This window comes from Periophthalmus magnuspinnatus, chromosome 24 (genome assembly GCF_009829125.3).
Source record: "Periophthalmus magnuspinnatus isolate fPerMag1 chromosome 24, fPerMag1.2.pri, whole genome shotgun sequence".
Taxonomy (NCBI): Eukaryota; Metazoa; Chordata; class Actinopteri; order Gobiiformes; family Gobiidae; genus Periophthalmus; species Periophthalmus magnuspinnatus.
Genome location: NC_047149.1, coordinates 2,118,775 through 2,141,209, shown reverse-complemented (window position 1 = coordinate 2,141,209; position 22,435 = coordinate 2,118,775). Strand labels below are relative to the sequence as shown.

At 43.5% G+C, this 22,435-nt stretch overlaps 2 protein-coding genes across 3 annotated transcripts; one reads left to right on the top strand and one right to left on the bottom strand.

Moving 5' to 3' along the window:
- Window positions 1-2,350: 2,350 nt before the first annotated feature.
- Window positions 2,351-5,617, top strand: uts1 (urotensin 1). The gene is made up of 2 exons (XM_055232242.1): window positions 2,351-2,391; window positions 4,044-5,617. The coding sequence occupies exon 2, from the start codon at window positions 4,045-4,047 to the stop codon at window positions 4,447-4,449; it is 405 nt and encodes a 134-aa protein (XP_055088217.1). The 5' UTR covers window positions 2,351-2,391; window position 4,044; the 3' UTR covers window positions 4,450-5,617.
- Window positions 5,618-9,571: 3,954 nt separating this feature from the next.
- On the bottom strand, window positions 9,572-22,059 carry trim54 (tripartite motif containing 54). Of its 2 annotated transcripts, none has more exons than XM_033991360.2 (9): window positions 21,986-22,059; window positions 19,511-19,676; window positions 18,971-19,140; window positions 15,652-15,829; window positions 12,963-13,058; window positions 12,144-12,377; window positions 11,086-11,108; window positions 10,152-10,276; window positions 9,572-9,671 (listed from the first exon to the last, which is right to left on the bottom strand). In XM_033991360.2, the coding sequence occupies exons 2-9, from the start codon at window positions 19,628-19,630 to the stop codon at window positions 9,601-9,603; spliced, it is 1,017 nt and encodes a 338-aa protein (XP_033847251.2). In that variant the 5' UTR covers window positions 19,631-19,676; window positions 21,986-22,059; the 3' UTR covers window positions 9,572-9,600. The 2 variants fall into 2 exon arrangements, with proteins under 2 accessions (XP_033847251.2, XP_055088158.1); XM_055232183.1 differs by lacking the exon at window positions 21,986-22,059 and adding an exon at window positions 20,554-20,696 and having other exon boundaries at window positions 19,511-19,638.
- Between the last annotated feature and the right edge of the window lie 376 nt (window positions 22,060-22,435).

Here is a 22,435-nt window from a genome sequence, read left to right as displayed (position 1 = left end):
CAGGGGTCTAACTAACAGCCTCCTTACTTAGAGGAGGAGAAGCTAACCACTCTGGCAGGCCTGTAGTTTGATGTAGTGATGGGCACATGGACTACAGCAGGTCTACAGGAGGTCCCTGAGAGTCTGATCTGTTTCTCATGAGATTTGGCGTCAGGCTGCTTCAGCAGATGGTTGGACCTGGGGAGAGGCTCAGATTCATGCTCAGAAATGCAGAGTGTCTTGGATTTGTTTAAAGTTCAGACTTCAATCTTCAGTCTCTCAAATGTTAAAAGAACTGTATGCACTCTTACAGTTTAAACAAGAGGCGCAATCCAGGACTGAACCAGGATTAAACCAGGACTGAACCAGGACTGAACCAGGACTGAACCAGGACTGAACCAGGGCTAAACAAGGAATGAAACGGGACTGAATCTAGGTTTTGTCTGTCACTTTGCAAATAAAAAAAGATGTTTATATAGTTTTGAGACTTTCAGCTGTTCAAAGATCCAAATTAAAGTAGCAAAAACCAGACGCTAACCCATACTAAGACTAGTATCAAAACTAGATACTCATTTGAGCAGGTCTTGATACTAAAAATGTCTCACTGACAGGACAGAAATTAACCTTTATTGAATCTGTTTATAATTATGTGTCTCTGCATCTTTCACAAGTATAAGACACAGACTAGTATACACCCATGGACCACTATGAACCTACTGCACACAGGAATTACACACATTTAACACACAAAGTACAACATTTAATGTGGAGCATCACATTCTAATGTCTAAGAGTGTTTTTTATTATCATTGTGGTATCGGTATCGAGTATAAAGTCTATTCCGTAGTATCAAAATGGAGTTTGAAATGTTTGCACTGTGACAAAACCATTCAACACTACAACAGTAAATATAAGCCATGATAAATGATAAAATAAGGTAAATAATTGAAATAGATCAGAAGAAACATTTGTGCATTTTCCTTTTGGACGTTTCTTCAGTCTGCAAGACACTTCCTGTCCCTTAACCTCCAGTGTCTGAGTGAATATGTGTATCCTGTGATTCTGCAGCTCCTGTGTAAACCTGTTACCTCATATTTAAACATGTGTGTTTTTGTTGTTGGAGCTCAGTCCTGCGCCTCAGCACATTCACAAATCACTTTTTATTTCAGCATTTTATATTTGAAGGTGCTGGTAATGAACCGAGTAAACCACATGTTTGTTAAAAAAAAAAACAGTGTAGTCCTGGTTGAGACCTGGTTTAGATCTGGTGTAGACCTGGTGTAGCCCTGGTTTAGTCCTAGTTTAGTCCTGGTTTAGATCTGGTGTAGACCTGGTGTAAACCTGGTTTAGACCTGGTTTTGTCCTGGTTTAGACCTGGTTTTGTCCTGGTTTCTGGTTTAGACCTGGTTTAGTCCTGGTTTCTGGTTTAGACCTGGTTTAGTCCTGGTTCAGTCCTGGTTTAGACCTGGTGTAGACCTGGTTTAGTCCTGGATTAGTTCTGGTTTAGACCTGGTGTAGACCTGGTTTAGTCCTGGATTAGTTCTGGTTTAGCTCTGGTTTAGACCTGGTTTAGTCCTGGTTTAGTTCTGGTTTAGACCTGGTGTAGACCTGGTTTAGTTCTGGTTCTGTCCTGGTTTAGTCCTGGTTTAGACCTGGTTTAGTCCTGGTTTAGTTCTGGTTTAGCCCTGGTTTAGACCTGGTTTACACCTGATTTAGTCATGGTTTAGACCTGACTTAGTCGTGGTTTAGACATGGTTTAGTCCTGGTCTAGACCTTGTTTAGACATGGTTTAGACATGGTTTAGTCCTGGTTTAGACATGGTTTAGTCTTGGTTTAGACCTGGTTTAGACCTGGTTCAGTCCAGGTTTAGTCCTGGTTTAGACCTGGTTTTGACATGGTTTAGACCTGGTTCAGTCCTGGTTTAGACCTGGTTTAGACCTGGTTTAGACCTGGTTTAGACCTGGTTTAGACCTGATTTAGATCTGGTTTAGACATGGTTTAGACCTGTTCTATCCTGATTTGGTTCAAATACGACCCTGATAATGTCTTAATATTTAAGACATAATATTTTTGAATCCACTTTCACGTTTTACTCGGAGTTTTTTCGAGAATAGTAAAGATGTATTTTCAGCACTGCGGACAGCTCCACGGCCCTCTGTCCTATGTCTGATCCACAGCCGCTTTAGGCCCCCTCAGTCCGGGCTCAGCCCTCTGCACCTCGGCCCCTCAGTCTCGACCTCCTCTCGGGACCCGCCGCTGTGCACCTCTCCACACACGTGCACGCGCTGACGTCACAGCAGCGCATAAAAACAGCGCGTTGTGGTCAGAGCACACGCACACCTTCCGGACAGCGGGACGGGCTCTGCACATCCACGGACACATCCACGGACGCATCCACGGACACGGCGTAAAGTAAGATTCTTATGTTCGTTGTATCTGTTGTTGATGAGGTCCGTTCTGGTCCACTCTGTCCCGTTCAATTCCGTTCCATCATCAGTATAAAGTTTTGTCATGCGTTTGTTTTTTGTAGCAGTCTGCGCTCCTTTTAGGCAATGACCGCAGTGGAGCACACTGTGGGCTGTGGACGGTGGTGCAGGTGTGCGCTTTTACGCGTGAAGAGGGATCATTACAAACGGAACAAATGAGCTTTCAAACTTTTAAACTTTTAAATTACATTTCCAGCCTTTGTGTTTAGATTATTTTACGACATTTATTAGATAGATTTCGTTTTGTGCGTAAATGAACGGAGCCTGTTACCTGGAAACTCCATGCGCTTTTACGCACAGAATGGTGGTTAAAAAAAGAAGCGAGAAATGTATTGTTGTATGAATGGCTCTTTTATCTGTAATTAGGCCTAAATGACAGAAGCCAATCATTTTATTAAGGCTAATCACAGAGGGAAATGTCCAAGGCTAGGACTGTACATGACTCACAATGAAAGTGGGAGTGAGTTTACTCTTTGCACCATATTCTAACTAAAACATTGCACTATAATAATAATACTTAAAAAAAATATAACTGCCAAATGTATTTCTTGTGCACAAAGCCTCACTCGTGTCACCTGCTCCGCTTCTGTGCTGATGCTTGTGTTGGTTCAGTGTCAGTTACATATAAACTTGGATAAAAAATATTTGGCTCTTTTCACAAATAAGATCTAGTTCCAACCGTTCACGTTAAAAGTCTAAATTTCACTGTTTTCTGATGTGTTCAAATGTTGTTTCCTCATAAAAACAGACCTGGAGTGAAATTCACACATTTAACACACAAACCCTGCAGATTTAGGCTGAGTTCTTCTTTCAAACAGAAAACACTCCACTTTGTGATGTCATCATGTGGTAATACAGGAAGTGCTCCACTGTGTTTTTAAACTACATACACCTTCACTAGAATCATGTGGATCATTTCAGCCCTGGAATTTCCTATCTCTACTGAACTAAAGGTAAAGGAGCTGTTAACTTAAAAACTACCACTTCATGACATCACAAGGTGGAACAGAGCATTTTGAGCTTTGTAGATGTAGACAGACTAATAATGTTTCATTTTGTTTCATGTTACATGTTACTCAAACATGTGTAAATGAAACAAAACACAACTCCAGGTCTGTTTTTGAGGACAAAACATTAGAACATGGCTTAAAGCTACAAGAGTCACTCTAGTGTAATATACACCCTTTAAGGAACCATTCAAAAGACCTGACTCGTTCATGAACGTCACATCACTGTCGATGTGGCACAGAATGGTAGCCACAACTGTCCCACTAATGAAACTACTACTACCTCACATCAGGTTTGTCAAGTTGCTGTGTACAGTTTTGTATCATGTTTTTGTATATTTATGGTGAATTTTTAAATGACTCAAACATGCATGGATGACATCTGAAACCTCTTCAAGCATGCTTTTGAGGGAGCAATGTTAGAACATGGTAGAATCTCTTTAAACATCTGAATTCACCACCAGGTTGTATGACATCATCATATTCTACAATCTAAAACAACAATAGAAAGCTGATCTGTTTTAGATGTATTATTTGGTTAAAGTCTGACTTCCCTTTTGCTGTTTTTCAGGATGAAGCCTGCCTCCTTGCTCCTCTTCCTCGTCTCTTCCATCCTCGTCTCCTCTCCTCTCTCTCTGTCCTCCGCTCCCCTCTCTTACTCCTCCTCCTCTCCCCCCTTACTCCTTTCTGTCCTGGACTCCCCACTCGCCCTCCACCTGCTCCGACTGCTGAACAAGAGGCAGTACCCCCCCATGGTGCGTTTGCTGGCCCCGGGACCCCCCAGTGCCGCTCTGGAGACTGGGGACAGCGGCGAGGCATTCAGGGAGGGCCTAGGGAAGAGCAGAAGAAACGAGCCTCCTCTCTCCATAGATCTCACTTTCCACCTGCTGCGGAACATGATCCACATGGCCAAGCTAGAGAGCCAGAGGGAACAAGCCCTGATCAACCGCAAAGTCATGGATGAAGTGGGCAAGTGAATGCAGCATGGAGAGTCCAGCACCGGGCCAGACAGTGAACGCACCACCAGTACAACTCTGAAGTGTCACCATCGCAAACATGTTTACGCTCTGAATAAACTTTGATTATTTTTATCAAGGATTCTTATTGGATAATTTCCTCAACTGAACTTCAAGCTTTCTTTGTTGTTGTTACCAGGACTAAAGCAGGACTAAACCAGGTCTAAAGCAGGACTAAAGCAGGACTAAACCAGGACCAAACCAGGACCAAACCAGGACCAAACAAGGACTAAACCAGGCACTTAACCAGGACAAAACCAGGACTAAACCAGGCACTTAATCAGAACCAAACCAGGACCAAACAAGGACTAAACCAGGCACTTAACCAGGACAAAACCAGGACTAAACCAGGTCTAAAGCAGGACTAAAGCAGGACTAAACCAGGACCAAACTAGGACCAAACAAGGACTAAACCAGGCACTTAACCAGGACAAAACCAGGACTAAACCAGGCACTTAACCAGAACCAAACAAGGACTAAACCAGGCACTTAACCAGGACAAAACCAGGACTAAACCAGGACCAAACCAGGACCAAACCAAAACCAAACAAGGACTAAACCAGGCACTTAACCAGGACCAAACAAGGACTAAACCAGGACCAAACCAGAATCAAACCAGGACTAAACCAGGTCTAAACCAGGACCAAACCAGGACCAAACCAGGACCAAACCAGGACCAAACCAGGACCAAACAAGGACTAAACTAGGCACTTAACCAGGACAAAACCAGGACTAAACAATGACCAAACCAGGACCAAACAGGACTAAACTAGGACCAAACCAGGTCTAAACCAGGACTAAAGCAGCACTAAACCAGGTCTAAAGCAGGACTAAACCAGGTCTGAACCAGGACTAAACCAGGTCTAAACCAGGACTAAACCAGGACTAAACTAGGTCTGAACCAGGACTAAACCAGGTCTGAACCAGGACTAAACCAGTTCTAAACCAGGGACTCAAGAACTAGCCAGGACTAAATGATGTTGTGGGACTAAATCAAACCTGGAACCTTCTTGCTGTGAGGCATGAATGCTAACCACTCTGCCACTCTGCATTTCAACTTCCTTATTTCAGCTTTGAAGAGTTGTCTGTGTTTTACATGAAAAACTCCTTTGGGGCATTTGAATATTACACATTCATATTTACTGAAGCTCTCTTTATCACCTGTACTGTACAAACTGTAGCATGGAAACTCAACTCAGAAAAGACTCAGAAAAATATTATTAAAGCAAATAAAGAATGCACTGCTCTTTATATTTTCTAATAAAATATTTGAATCTGAATTATCTGCCCCTGGTCAGTTTGCTTCATTCTGTGTGACCACCAGAGTTCACCTTAATAAAAGCACTCTCTGACACATCATTTAAGAGACATGGTGTTCTAAATAAAAAGTATTTTGGTTCAACTTAGCCCAGCTGCAGGGGCAGTTGAGCCAGGTCTTGGGGTAAGTTAAACCACTAGATTTAGTGTCTGAGGATTGGAAAAGACTGTAAAAAATATTTTAAAAAGTGTTCATTAATTTTGAAATATCATTTTGCATAATTTTCTTGCCATTGTTTTTTATGGGAGCAGGGGTCAACTTACCCCGCAGAACCCGGTTCAACTTACCCTGTAGAGCCCGGTTCAACTTACCCTGTAGAGCCCGGTTCAACTTACCCCGCAGAACCCCGTTCAACTTACCCTGTAGAGCCCGGTTCAACTTACCCTGTAGAGCCCGGTTCAACTTACCCTGCAGAGCCCGGTTCAACTTACTCTGCAGGGCCCGGATCAACTTACCCTATAGAGCCCGGTTCAACTTACCCCACAGAACCCGGTTCAACTTACCCCACAGAGCCCAGTTCAACTTACCCCGCAGAGCCCGGTTCAACTTACCCTACAGAGCCCAGTTCAACTTACCCTATAGAGCTCGGTTCAACTTACCCCGCAGAACCGAGTTCAACTTACCCTACAGAGCCCAGTTCAACTTACCCCGCAGAGCCCGGTTCAACTTACACTGTAGGGCCCGGTTCAACTTACCCTACAGAGCCCGGTTCAACTTATCCTACAGAGGCTAGTTCAACTAACCCCGCAGAACCCGATTCAAGGAAATAAAAGTACATGTTTGACAGCAGGAAATGGATCCACATGAGAGAACACTCTAAATCGATCCGGATAAAATGTTTTTGCTTGACTTGTTTGAGTGAAAGGGACAGACTTTTCTTTGACTTTTCCCTAAAAATGTTGGTTATTTCATTTCCAATTCCCTCCTCAGGTATGATTTAAGGAGTATGTGTTCAGTTTACACTTTGATCAAACAGTACAGTTTTTGAGACTGAATGGGTGGCTGCCCTAAAAGTCACATGGACACTTTCCACTGGAAGCAAACCACAAAACAAAACATCTCTACAAATTAAAGCTACGTAAATGGACATTTTCTGGAGAAAGTCTGGCTCCTGCTTGTCTCCATGGAGATATTGTCATTAGTTTGTCTCCATCAAGGTGGAACAGGCAAAGCAACAAGTTACAGCTCAAATTTGTGGATAGGTGTCTCCGCTCTCAGTAAGAATGCATGCATTTCTAAAAAACATTGATACATTTAATGCCATACTATGGAACATTCCAGGCAAAACAATACAATTTTCATGGAAACAAGCAGCTGGTAGAACTGAAGTCATAAGATTAATACAACATGTTTGTGGAGGCGATCCCAAACTAATAATGAGAACAGTGAATCTCCCATAGAGTTACATGAATACTTTGCAGCTGATGTGATACTAACTGTAGGCACTGCTCTGTCTGAAGCTCTATGACTCAAATTAGACTTTAATCTGATCTTTATCTTGACATAATCGGAAAATAAATTACTGACTTGGACAACAAAAGGTGAGTTGATTTGTGCTGTTAAAGAAGTCCCTCTTAACATTACAGTCACAGGCTAGCTAGCATTAGCCAACAGTTTTTCAGTCACTCTCCATTTAGTGGTATTTCTTCAGTTTTCAGATGATGATCACCTTGAAGCTGGAAAAGCGCTATAGAAAAATGTGACCATTTACCATATACTAGAGCATGCACAGGCCCCTGCCCTCTGTCTGAAAGTAAGACTAAACCAGGACTAAAGGAGGACTGAACCAGGACTAAAACGGGGCAGAATCAGGACTGAACCAGGACTAAACCAGGACTAAAGGAGGACTGAACCAGGACTTATCTCATGTCTGTCTCCTGTTATTGTCTGAAGGTGTATTTCTTGTGTATGTTCAGAGTCACTGAGTTTGTTCTGAATCATCTGAGTTCCACTGTTCCTCATGACTCAGCTCGAGGAGGAGGACCTTCTATGAAAACCACTTTGTTTCACCAACTTTCGATTACACAACTCCCCAGAGAGCAAGTCGTGGTTTAGTCCCGGATTAGTCCTGGTTCAGCCCCAGTTTACATCTGCTTTAGTCATGATTTAGTTTTGCATAAGACCTGATTTTAGTGCTGCTTTAATACTGTTTTAGTCCTGATTCAGTCCTGGTTTGGTTCTGTTTTTGTCCTGATTCAGTCCTGGTTTAGTCCTGGTTCAGTCGTGATTTAGTCCTGGGTTAGTCCTGGTTTAATCCAAGTTTAGTCTAATCTTCATGTAGTCCTGATTTTAGTAGTAGTCCTGATTCTTGATTCAGTCTTGGTGTAGTCCCAATTCAGTCCTGATTCAGTCCTACTTCAGTTGTGGTTTAGTCCTGGTTTAGTCAAAATGATTTTCATCGTTCAGTTGTGATCTCACTCATTAAAAATAGCCGTGAAAAGGTTTACGTAAAGATCTCACACAAAACCAGGATTATTCCCAAAAGAGCACATTTGCGTTTATCAGATTTAGATGAACAAAGCTCCGGAAATCCTTTTGTGTGATGCTAAAAACATGCATGACCGGTGGAACATATGTGTGCGTGCTCCTAAAATGATCTGCTCTGAATGAGGAGCTGTGTCTTTGTGAAGAGCAGAGCATCTTCTGAGGAGGAGGAGGCTGCACCAGGACCTACAAAACCACACCACACGGGTTTCTATCACAAAACCTGCTCTGATTTGGCATGGCTCAGTACGGAACAGTTTACACTGGGCGACAGTTTGGTTCAGTCTTGGTTTAGTCCTGGTTTAGCCATAGTTTATTTTTGGTTTAGTTTACATTGGATGTCACTTTGAAGAAACTAAATAGGGATGAGCATTTTAAAGACTTAAACACTCACAATGAACCTGAGCTGCACAAAGACCACATATAAACTGGGACTACACTAGGACTAAACTAGGATGTAATAAGGACTTAATCAGAGCTTACGCAGGACTAAACCAGTCACTAAAGGACTCTAGCCAGGTCTAAATCATGTTATGGGGAAGCTAAATAAAACCTGGAACCTTCTTGCTGTGAGGCATGAATGCTAAGCGCTCTGCCACTCTACCACCAACGTCATTTCAACTTCCTTATTTAAGCTTTGAAGAGGAGTCCGTGTGGATTAACTCCTCCAGGGCATAAAACCCAGGACTAAATCTGGACTAAACCTAAAACAAAACCTGGACTAGACCAGGACTAATTCAAGTCTACATCAGGGCTAAACTGGGTTTAAATCCCCCCCCACACACACACGTGTCTCATTGTCAGTTTATGGACAGGCCTCATGTTCAGATCGTCCATATTCACTCACTGAGCTGCAGAGGCTGCACTAGCACTGAGTCATGATTGTTCTGCAGGTGCTGGGGTTTAGGTAGTGACCATTCACATCTGAGAGAGGCATTCTAGGTTTAAACCAACTGTATCCGAGGACATACAAGTCATGTTTATGGAATTTAAAATCAAAATCTTACATACAGTTCCTTTAAATAATAATACATCAAACTTACATAGTACTTTTTGGACACTCAAATACACTCAACAAAATCTCAACAAAAATGGAGGATAAATGTACAAAATGATTGACTTGATGATCCAGATTTTAAGGGCTCATGTTAGGCAAATTTTTGATCTATGCTTGTTGTTTCCTAAAAGCAGCTGTTGACTTGAAAACTATTGCAGTAACAACACGGCTTGTAAGAAACATCTTTGTAACATTGGACCTTTAAAGTATTCCTGTGTTCTCCAGACTGTGAGTTCAGACGGACGGTTGTGGGTTAGAGTCTGTGAGAATCCGGGTCAGACTCTGTCTCTTCTTCATCCTCTTCATCATCAAAATTCACTGATTCTGAAAATAAAAAATACAGTGAGAAATCTGATATTATTTAGTCAATGCTCAGTCCCGGTTCAGTCCCGGTTCAGTCCCGGTTCAGTCCCGGTTTAATCCTGGTTTAGTCCTAGTTTAGTCCTGGTTTAGTCCTGGTTTAGTCCTAGTTTAGTCCTAGTTTAGTCCTGGTGTAGTCCTGGTGTAGTCCTGGTTTAGCCCTGGTTTAATCCTGGTTTAGTCCTAGTTTAGTCCTGGTTTAGTCCTGGTTTAGTCCTGGTTTAGCCCTGGTTTAATCCTAGTTTAGTCCTAGTTCAGTCCTGGTATAGTCCTGGTTTAGTCCTGGTTTAGCCCTGGTTTAATCCTGGTTTAGTCCTAGTTTAGTCCTGGTTTAGTCCTGATTCAGTCCTGGTTTAGACCTGGTTTAGTCCAGGTTCAGTCCCTGTGTTGTCTCCTGTGTCAGATGCCCTTCCATGTGTCAGATGCCATTCCTGTGTGCCGTACCATGACAGAAGTGGATGTTCTGCAGTTTATGGCTCAGATTTTCGATGTCAACAGAAAAACGACCCATGTTTTCAAATCCCAGCTCCAGCCTCGGCAACTCAGCCCCGCGACTGGACTCGGACATCCTGAAACCAGACGGGAGTTAGACCAGAGACCAGACCAGAGACCAGAACAAAGACCAGACCAGAGACCAGAACAAAGACCAGACCAGAGACCCGACCAGAGACCAGACAACAGCTCAAACCAGAGACCAGAGACCAAACCAAAGACAAGACCCGAGACCAGATCAAAGACCAGAGACTAGACAAGAAACCAGACCAGAGACAAGACCAGAGACCAGACCATAGACCAGAGACCAGAATAGAGACCAGACCAGAGACCAGACCAGACCAAAAATCAGAGCAGAGGCCAGAGCAGAGACCAGACCAGACCAAAGACCAGACCAAAGACCAGACCAAAGACCAGACCAAAGACCAGACCAAAGACCAGACCAAAGACCAGACCAAAGACAAGACCAAAGACAAGACCAAAGACAAGACCAAAGACCAGACCAAAGACCAGACCAAAGACCAGACCAAAGACCAGACCAAAGACCAGACCAAAGACCAGACCAAAGACAAGGCCAAAGACAAGACCAAAGACCAGACCAAAGACCAGACCAAAGACCAGACCAGGACAATAAACAAGGGAAACAAAGCCACTAAAGGCCTTCAGATTTATTATAAAAGATGACTTCAGCATTAGTCTTGGTTTAATCTTGGTTTAGTCCTAGTTTAGTTCTTGTTCATTTTTGTTTTAGTCCTGGTATAGTCCTGGTTTAGTCCTGGTTTAGTCCTGGTTTAGTCCTGGAATAGTCCTGGATTAGTCCTGGATTAGTCCTGGATTAGTCCTGGATTAGTCCCGGTTTAGTCCTGGTTATGTAGTAAATACTTACTTTTCAAGGATGTCTTGTGCCGTCTGTGGGAGAAGAAACAACAAAATTTTAATTTTAATTAAAGATCAAATGTCTTTCCTCTATTTAAATTTGAATCCTGAGTTGATTAAAACCGAGTATTTAAAAGGCCAGAGCAGTTTACGGTGTGACTGGTCCACCGTGTCATGTGTTTTATAATCCTCGTGAACATGTAAAAACTAAATCACAATGTTTTAATCAGACCATGACGCAGGTGGAACCAGGGCTGGGGCCGGGGCTGGGGCCGGGGCTGTGGCCGGGGCTGTGGCCGGGGCTGTGGCCGGGGCTGTGGCCGGGGCTGTGGCCGGGGCTGGGGCCGGGGCTGGGGACCGGGGTCGGAGCCAGGGGGTATTTTACTTCTATGGGGTATTAACTGCTAACACGTAACATATTAGAACATATTTCCTTTTGTTGTTTTGAAAATGCTATATTTGCCAAAAACAATGTATCATGTTTGAAGTTTCATGTTTGTTTTTGACGCTCTGAGTATCCACTCCATTTACTCTCTGCGCAAAGTCACTTCCCCTTCAGAGCACTATCACACCACAATCAGCTGCATCCCACTAATGAAACTACTGCATCTCACATCAGGTCTGTCAAGTTGTTTCAGATCATGTTTTTGTGTATTTATGGAGAATTGTCGTGTGGGAGCATGGGTGATGTAGGCTTCTGAGTGGAGTCTTGTTTGAATAGGGTCTGGAAGAGATCTCTGAAATACTCAAACATGCATGGACGGCATCTAAAACCTCTTGCATGCATGTTTTTGATGAGGGAACAACGTTATCACATGGAAAAAAGCAAAAAAAATCTATTTTGCATTATACCTCCTCATTAATGTACCATGTTTATATCATGTTTTATAAAATATAAAATTTTAGGATCAGCCGGTGTGAATGGTTCACTGTGTCATGTGTTTTATAATCCTCGTGAACATCACCGTGAACATCACCTGTATGAAGTTTAAAACTGCCTGGGTCTCCTCTCAGCTGTATAAAGGTGAAGGAGCAGTGTAAATGAGGTTAAAAACATTAGCTGCTCACCTGTATAAAGGTGGCCATGTGTGGCTGGTCCATGATGTGGATGCCCCTCTCCACCAGGGCCACCCCCACCCCGAGGTACTGTCCGTGCACGCGTATAAGAGCACGCACGTGCCTCTGCCTCTCGTCCTGCTCCTCTGTGATGGCACTGATCAGCTCTTGTTTCCTCTGCTCCAGGATGTGCACCAAACCCTCCACACTCTGAGACACCAGCTCCCGACGACAGCGGCTGTTCTCCTGGAACATGGACTTTTACAATACTTCACAATACCTCAGAATAATTCAGAATACTTTAGAATACTTCACAATACTTCACAATATTTCACAATATTTCACAATACCTTGCACGTCATTACAGGGTTAAAAAGTTAAAAGTTTTACATAATAATTCTCCTTTAAATCCTAATATTCTTGGTGTGGATTTGAAGTTTGGGCAAGACACTTCACCCACATTGCCTAGTATGAAAGTGGTGTGTGCATGAATGATAGGTGGTGGTCGGAGGGGCCGATGGCGCAGATTGGCAGCCTCGCTTCTGTCAGTCTCCCCAGGGCAGCTGTGGCTACAATAGTAGCTTACCATCACCAAGTGTGGAAATGAATGAATAATGACTATAGTGTAGCGCTTTGAGAGGCTTTGACAAGCCTGTAAAGCGCATTACAAGTGTAAGGCATTATTATTATTATTATAATGTAGTACTACTATGTAGTAGTTGTATATGTAGTACAATATATTAGTAGTTATAGTAGAAGTATTAGCAGTTGTAGTAGTAATTATAGTAGAAGTATTAGCAGTTGTAGTAGTAGTAAAAGTGCTTATTGTACCTCGACAGTCCTGCAGATGTCCTCCATCTGAGAGATCAAAGCCTGGATGTGGTCGTTAATGGCAACGAGCCCTGCAATCCCATCACTCAACTCAGACTAAAAAACATTTTAAAAATTAATGATAAAACCATACAGACAATATCATGTTAAACCCTAAGCAGCTGTTAAATAACCTAAGTCTGGCTCTGGGTTTAAGCCTGGATTGGAGTTTGGTTCTGCTTTAGTCCTAATTCAGTCTAAACTGGGGTTAATTTTGGAACTAATCCTGGACTAAACCAGAACCAAACCAGGTCTACCATCAGGAATAAATTGACTAAACTCAAATCAGGGCCGAACAGAGTGAAGACACTCTTGGTTTACATCAGACATGGGTAAACTACAGCCCAGGGGCCACACCTGGCCCTTTGGGCTTATTAATCATGGCCCTTTGGGCTTATTAATCCGCCGAAAGTGACCAAATTATATTAAAATAGTTAAGGGTAAACCTTGTTCAATTTACCTTTTCAACAAGTTGTTGATCTTTTGACACTTGATAAAACTGAATGTGAGTTTTTCTGCTGTGTTTATTTAACTGAAATTTACTAAATTAATTATTAATTTAATTAATGTATTTGTACAATGATCCTTGCATATTCATGCTTTGCTACATGTTACAGGCCAAATCTTTATATATGTGCGTATATATATATATATATATCTTTATATATGTGTGTGTGTATATGTATATATATATATATATATATATATATATATATATATATATATCCTGGCCCGGCCCCTCCATCAAATTTTAGAACCCACTGTGGCCATGTGTCAAAAAGTTTGCCCACCCCTGGTTTAGAAGCTGTCTAATCCTGGTTCACTCCTGGTTTAGTCCCGGTTCAGTTCTGATTCAGTCTTGGTTCAGGCCCGGTTCAGTCCTGGTTTAGTCCTGGTTCATTCCTGGTTCACTCCTGGTTTAGTCCTGGTTTAGTCCAGGTTCCGTCCCGGTTCAGTCCCGGTTCAGTCCTGGTTCAGTCCTGGTTCAGTCCTGGTTCCATCCTGGTTCAGTCCCCGTTCAGTCCCGGTTCCATCCTGGTTCAGTCCCCGTTCAGTCCCCGTTCAGTCCCCGTTCAGTCCCAGTTCAGTCCCGGTTCCGTCCCGGTTCAGTCCCGGTTCAGTCCCGGTTCTGTCCCAGTTCAGTCCTTGGTTCAGTCCTGGTTCAGTCCTGGTTCAGTCCTGGTTTAGTCCTGGTTCCGTCCCGGTTCAGTCCCGGTTCAGTCCTTGGTTCAGTCCTTGGTTCAGTCCTGGTTCAGTCCCGGTTCAGTCCTGTTAGTGCGATTGAGTCAGATGCCCTTTACGCTGCATAAAAGCTGCATTAGTCAGAGTGAACATGGCTCTGGGCTCTACCCTCCTCTTACTACAGTCTTACTAAAGGTTTATACATTTTACAGCAATTAAAATACTTCAAAATAATATTACTCAAGGAGAAATAAAAAGTAGTGGTCCAAGTAAGAGTAACTCAAAGAGTAACTGTCAGGACCTAACATCTGATTTATAATTTCAAGTTGATGTAATTTGACAGGACTAAACAAGAATCTGGTATTTTCAAAGGACAGACCAATTTCCATGTCAAAGCAGAAGCCAATATTACAAAAAAAGATTTAGGGACTTATTATTAGGGTTGTCAAAAGTATCGAAAGTGAGATGCTATCTAGTTTTGACACTTTTAGTATCAAAACTAGATACTCATTTGAGCAGGTATCAATATGAAAAATGTCCCACTGACTGGACAGAATTGAACCTTTCCTGAATATGTTTATAATGATGTGTCTCTGTATGTTTCACAAGTATAAGGCACATAGACTAGTATACACCCATGGACCACTATGAACCTACTGCACACTGAGGATTACACACATGTAACACACATGGAATAGAACACAAAGTACAACATTTAGTGTGGAAAATCATATTCTAGTGTTTTTTATCATTGTGATATCACAATCGGTACTGAATATCGAGTCTATTCCTTAGTATCAAAATCACGTTTAAAATGTTAGTATCGTGACACAACTAAAAGTCCAGGTGGACTGCACATAAGCTTTAAACCATTGTCATCTGTCACATTCTCATCCCAAACTTGATTCTGGGTGAACGTCATTACTCATGAGACTGTGATTCAGAAGAAGTGAGAGATGCTCAAATGTCAACAACCTCATGATAAGGAATCTGTTTTAGTCCTGGTTTAGTCCTGGTTTAGTCCTGGTTTAGTCCTGGTTTAGTCCTGGTTTAGTCCTGGTTTAGTCCTGGTTTAGTCCTGATTAAGTTCTAGTTTAGCCCAGGTTCATTTGTTAGTCTTGGTTTAGGCCTGTTTCAGTAGTGATTTAATTCTGGTTTAGTCTTGTTTCAATCCTGGTTTAGTCCTGGTTTAATCTTGGTTCAGTCCTGGTTTAGTCCTGGTTCAGTCCTTGTTCAGTACTGGTTTAGTCCTGGTTCAGTCCTGGTTCAGTCCTGGTTTAGTCCTGGTTCAGTTCTGGTTTGGTCCTGGTTCAGTCCTGGTTTAGTCTTGGTTCAGTGCTGGTTCAGCTGTGGTTCAGTACTGGTTTGTCCTGGTTCGGTCCTGGTTCAGTCCTGGTTCAGTCCTGGTCCGGTCCTGGTCCGGTCCTGGTTCGGTCCTGGTTCAGTCCTGGTGTATGTATGCATATACCTTCTTCTGTTGGTAGACATCTGCGAGTGGGGCCACCTCACAGTCCTTGTGTGGTCCAAACACTTTACACAGAGAGCAGGTGGGGGTCTCGCATAGGCAGCAGTAAATGTTGATGCGTTCCTCTGGGTGCTCCGGACAGATGAGGGGGGAGGGGAGGAGCCCGGGCCCAGAGCCGAGCCTGCACAAAGGCACAACAACATATACAGTGAGAGAAGCTGCCAATCTGCGCCATCAGCCCCTCTCACCACTGACAATCATGCACTCACAAACATTCATACTAGGAAATGTAAGCGAGGTAGGTGTCTTGCCTAAGAACACAACGACAGAACTTGGTCTGACTGGGAAATGATCGTCTGACTTTCAGGTTGGGGACTAATGTCATTTTACTGTTACTATTAATAGTAGTAGAAGTAATAGTGGTAGTAGCAGTAGTAATAGTAGTAGTTGTAGCAGTAGTTCTAGTATCTAACTTTATGTACAAAATACATATGAGCTGTATCAAGATAGGGACTAAACCAGGATGACATCAGGTCTTGGCCAAACCTCCTTGTCAAAGCCTGAACTTATCTGATCTCTTTTGCTATGCAGGACTCGGCCTGGGAGGGGCTGATGAGATTAGCAACATTCCATGATACTTTCCCAGGGCAGCTGTGGCTACACCATCGGCGCGCTGTACAAACCATCCATTTATTTTCTTCCGCTTATCCGGGGCTGGGCCACGGAAACAGTAGTCGAAGCAGGGACTCCCAGATTTCCTCCACCCCAGACACTTCCTCCAGCTCCTCCTTGGGATCCCAAGATGTTCCCAAGTCAGCCGAGGGACATAGTCCCTCCAGCATGTCCTGGGTCTTCCCCAGGGCCTCCTCCCGGTGGGTGCCCAGAACACTTCCCTAGGGCTCCTCGCAACGTGAAGGAGCAGTGGCTCTACTCCGAGTTCCTCCCGTGTGACTGAGCTCCTCACCCTATCTGTAAGGGTGCGCCCAGCCACCCTGCGCTTGTATCCGCGATCTTGTGCTTTCGGTCATTACCAAGAGCTTCTGACCATAGATGAGGGTAGGCACACAGATTGACCAGTAAATTGAGAACTTTGCCTTTTGACCCAGTTCCTTCTTCAGCACAACAGTCCGATACAACAACCACATCACTGCAGATGCTGCACCGATTCGCCTGTCAATCTCATGTTCATGTTTTAAGGAGCTGATTCTCATCCCAGCCGTTTCACACTTGGCTGTAAACCGCCCCAGTGCCTGCTGCAGGTCCTGGCTCGATGAAGACATTAGGACAATATCATCCATAAACAACAGATCCTGTGGTTCCCGAACCGGATCCCCTCTGGCACCTAGCTGCCCCCCTAGCCTAGATGCAGCTCAACATCATTGTAAACATATTCAGGAAATGTTCATTTCTGTCAATGGGACTTTTTACTATCGATACCAGCTCAAATGAGTATTTTGTTTAGATACTAGTTTTAGTATTGATTAGTTTTTTAGTATTGATTAGTTTTTAGATTTAGATTTTTGATACTTTTGACAACCCTGGTTCAGTCTTACTGGTTTAGTATTGGTTTAAAGTATTTCTTCCTCCCTGCTCTAGTCTCAATAAATCAGTCAATCTTTGTTGTCCTTGTAGCTCCATAAACTACAGCCCTGTGACCTTCTCTCTTCAGTCCTTGTTTTGGTTTCATGTTTTTCAAAGGTCCAATAGTGATATTTACTCCAGTCTTAATCACCACTGTCTCTGAGTAACTACACGCCCACCTACAGTTTACTCACACAGAGCCGCGGCCAGGACTTTACTCATCCAAAAATAGTCAAAAAGAATGCGTTCATGTTATTATTTCAGACTGAGGGTGGGGCCTATATGGCTCTATTGGAGAGTAATTAATATTAATATTAATTATATTATTATTAAAGGAAAAACACACAAAGAATTTAAACAGCACAGTTTCAGGAGTGATCAATATAAGCATTCATGGTCCTGTATAAGAGTTTGATTTTACACGAAAATGTGAGAGTGACTGAACTAAATTGAAAAACAGTTGGCTAATGCTAGCTAGCTTGTGACTGATATGTCATTTGATAGGGACTTGATTAACAGCACAAATCAACTAACCTGTAGTAATTCCAACTAAGTCAACTCTATCTGGTCAGATTGTGTTGAAACTCTAGCTTTAGTGAGTCTAGCTTTAATGGGTCTAGCTTTAGTGAGTCTAGTTTTAATGGGTCTAGCTTTAATGGGTCTAGTTTTAATGGGTCTAGCTTTAGTAAGTCTAGCTTTAATGAGTTTAGCTTTAATGGGTCTAGTGTTAGTGAGTGTAGCTTTAGTGGATTTAGCTTTAGTGAGTCTAGCTTTAGTGGGTCGGGCTTTAGTGACTCCAGCTTTAGTGAGTCCAGCTTTAGTGAGTCCAGCTTTACTGGGTCTAGCTTTAGTGAGTCCGGCTTTAGTGAGTACAGCTTTAGTGGGTATAGCTTTACTGGATCTAGCTTTAGTGAGTCCAGCTTTAGTGAGTCTAGCTTTAGTGATTCACAGAGACTGGAGACTCCTGAACCTCATCGACTTCATATGTTGGTGACTCACTTTTAAATAAGAGTGTAATTTAAATCATAATGTCAAACCTGCTGAACGTGTTACACTTGTTTTTGTTTTTGGATTACTCGTGAAAATAAATGATGTAATAAAAAATGCCCTAACATTGAAACTACTGCTACTACTACTGCAACTACAACTGCCACTATTACTACTACTGGTGCTACTACTACTTCTGCTATAGGCTTCTTAATGGCTCAGAGACAGCGTGGTATAGTCCCGGTTTATTCCTAGTTTAGTCCTGGTTTAGTCCTGGTTTAGTCCTGGTTTAGTCCTGGTTTAGTCCTGGTTTAGTCCTGGTTCAATCTTGTTTTAATCTTGGTTTAACAGATCCTTCTCATACATATTTAGCGTTGATGTACCTCTACAGCAAAACTGGAGTGCCCCTTACTGGCCAATGCATAACATTACAAGTCTTTATCCTTTTCCTTACATATAGCACATTTCCTCCTCTGCCTCCTCTGCCCCTCTCCTCTGCATCCTCTGCTCCATCTGCTGCTGTGCTTTGCATCTTCTTCCCCCTGACCCTCTCCTCTGCATCCTCCACTCCATCTAACCCTCTCCTCTGCATCCTCCACTCCATCTGCTCCTCTCCTCTGCATTCTCTGCTCCATTTGACTCTCTCTTTTTCTAACCCTCTCCTCCTTCTCTGCTCTTCTTCTCCTCCCCCTCCACTCCTCCTCTCCTCTTTTGCTCCTCCTCTCCATCTCTGCTCCTCCTTTCCTCCTCTCACCTGTTTTGTTGTCTGTAGATGTCGATGATGTTTTCCACCAGCAGGTTGCGCTGTAGTCCGTAGACTCCGTGTCGATCTAGCACCACCTCGTGGCGACAGGAAGGACAGCGGAACCTGCCCCCACTGCCCCCGGACACCCTGGACACCCCGGACACCCCAGCACCCCGAGACTGAGAGGGAGAGAGCCTCTTCAGAGCATTTTCAAAACACAATCAGCATGCATCCTGCTAATGAAACTACAGCACATCACAGCAGGTTTGGGAGGCTGTAGTGTAGAGTTTTGTATCATGTTTTTCTGTATTTATGGAGAATTGTTGTGTAGGAGATTGGGTGTAGGCTTGAGGGGGGGGCCTTGTACAAAATCTTACAGCTAACCATAAGGACGGTTCGAATCGGGCCCAGGAGAGCTAAAATACTCAAACATGCATGGATGACATCTAAAACCTCTTCACGTATGTTTTTGACAAAGGAACAACGTTATAACACATGAGAAAGCTCCAGAAAAATGCATTTTTCACAATACCCCCTCTGAAGTCTGACCTGGAAGACGTCATTGGCACACTTGCGGCACAGGTTGTGTTGACAGGGAAGAATCACCACAGGTTTAGAAAAGAGCTCCAGACACACGGGACAGACCAGCTGCTTCTCCAGGTCCTCCATCACAGAGACTGGACCAGGATCAGACCAGGACTAGATGGGACCAGACCTAAAAAGGAGAGGATTATCAACAGCTCACAGGGGCACACTAGCTGGCTCTCCTAGTCCTCCATTACAGAGACTGGACCAGGACTAGACCAGGACCAGACCAGGACAAGACCAGGACTAAACCAGGACCAGGCCAGGACCAGACCAGAACTAGACCAGGACCAGACCAGGAACAGACCAGAACCAGACCAGGACAAGACCAGGACAAGACCAGGACAAGACTAGGCCAAGACCAGGACCAGACCATGACTAGACCAGGACCAGACCAGGACTAGACCTGGACTAGACCAGGACCAGGACCAGACCAGGACAAGACCAGGACTAAACCAGGACCAGGCCAGGACCAGACCAGAACTAGACCAGGACCAGACCAGGAACAGACCAGAACCAGACCAGGACAAGACCAGGACAAGACCAGGACAAGACTAGGCCAAGACCAGGACCAGACCATGACTAGACCAGGACCAGACCAGGACTAGACCTGGACTAGACCAGGACCAGGACCAGACCAGGACAAGACCAGGACTAAACCAGGACCAGGCCAGGACCAGACCAGAACTAGACCAGGACCAGACCAGGAACAGACCAGAACCAGACCAGGACTAGACCAGGACACGACCAGGACAAGACCAGGACAAGACCAGGCCAAGACCAGGACCAGACCATGACTAGACCAGGACCAGACCAGGGCCAGACCTGGACTAGACCAGGACCAGACCAGGATCAGACCAGGACCAAACCAGGACCAGACCAGGACAAGACCAGGACTAAACCAGGACCAGGCCAGGACTAGAACAGAACTAGACCAGGACAAGACCAGGACAAGACCAGGCCAAGACCAGGACCAGACCAGGACTAGACCTGGACTAGACCAGGACCAGGACCAGGACCAGACCAGGATCAGACCAGGACCAAACCAGGACCAGACCAGGACCAGACCAGGACTAGTCCAGGACAAGACCAGGACAAGACCAGGACAAGACCAGGACCAGACCAGGACTAGACCAGGACCAGACCAGGACTAGACCAGGACTAGGCCAGGACTAGACCAGGGCTAGACCAGTACTAGACCAGGACTAGACCTGGCCAAGACCAGGACTAGACCTGGACGAGACCAGGACCAGACCTGAACTAGACCAGGCCAAGACCAGGCCAAGACCAGGCCAAGACCAGGCCAAGACCAGGACCAGACCAGGACTAGACCAGGACCAGATCAGGACTAGACCAGGACCAGATCAGGACTAGACCAGGACCAGATCAGGATTTGAATGTCCTATGTTAAATAAATAGCTCATTTATTTGCTTTGGATCAACGTTAAATAATTACATTGGATAATGTGACAGTATATTTAAAGGGTCCACAACACAAACAGACCTGGAGTTGTGTTTTGTTTCATTCACACATGTTTAACACACAAACCCTGCAGATTTAGGCTGAGTTCTTCTCTCAAACAGAAAACACTCTGTTCCACCTTGTGATGTCATCATGTGGTAATACAGGAAGAATCATTTGGATAATTTCAGCCCTGGAATTGCAAATCTACTAAAAAAAAAAAGGTAAAATGTAGCTGTTAACTTAAACTACCACTTCATGACATCACAAGATGTAACAGAAATCAAACATGTGTGAATGAAACAAAACACAAGTCAAGAAATCCATAAATGTTTAAAGTGCAGTTTAGAATACTTTTGCACTAACACATAGTTAATATCATTAAAATTCAGATTTAACAAAAAATTCTGCCTTTTAAAAAAATAATTCTTCTGAGGTTTATATCACTTCCTGGTTGGATAACAGATGTGACATATATAGAGGTATGTTACCTAGCAACCATAATGTAAACAGGTGCCAAAACTGGTCTATATTACATAATAATTATGATTAGACAAATGAAAATAAATGTCAAGATCTTTCTGTTGTTAAAAGCAGGTTTAATGTGTCAGTGTCGTCCTTGTGCGTAAACTGTCTCTGTTTTGGATACACATAGGGTTGCTGACAGGCAGAGGGATTCTGTTCCTACTACTACTTCCTGTATTTTTGGACTTTTCATTTGGTATTTTTCTTCACAAACTGCCATTTAACTGGTCTCATGATAAATATTCAGCACAGGTACTATCCACCAAACCAAGTCAGAAGTAGAAACACACAAAAACCTATCCTATGCACTTTAAGTTTCACGTTAAAGTTCACAGCCCAAAGTTTGTTAAAATGTGCAGACAGTAAGACAGAGAGACTGGTATAAAGATTTCAAAATAAAACAATGGGGTTGGGTAAACAAGGTGTTACCCAATCCAAATGAATTTACTTACACAAAGTTTAATCTTTCAGTTCTTTTTGTTGTCGAAGTTTGTGTTCAAAAGGTCAAAAAGGTATGGTGAAACTCAAAATACGTCCTTTGATCACAAAATATCACAAAAATATCTGTAAAAGGCTGAAGCAGCTCCAGTATTCCTGGGTATGGTTTGTGTGGTAGTGTCCTGTGAGCGTTCAGCTGTCGCGCATGCCTCCAGGCTGCTCTCATCGAGGATTACCCCAAAGCCCCAAAGCTCTACAGACCTCCCCCCGTGTCCCAGAGGAGGGTCTCTGCACAGATACACTTTTACTCATGGAACTACAGTATAGTTATGAGCAAACAAACATTAAAAGTCCTATATTATGCAAAATGGACTCCTGTGAGCTTTAATCCATATCCTAATGCTGTTATCTCCTCAAAAACAGACCTGGAGTTGTGTTTTATTTCATTCACACATGTTGAGTAA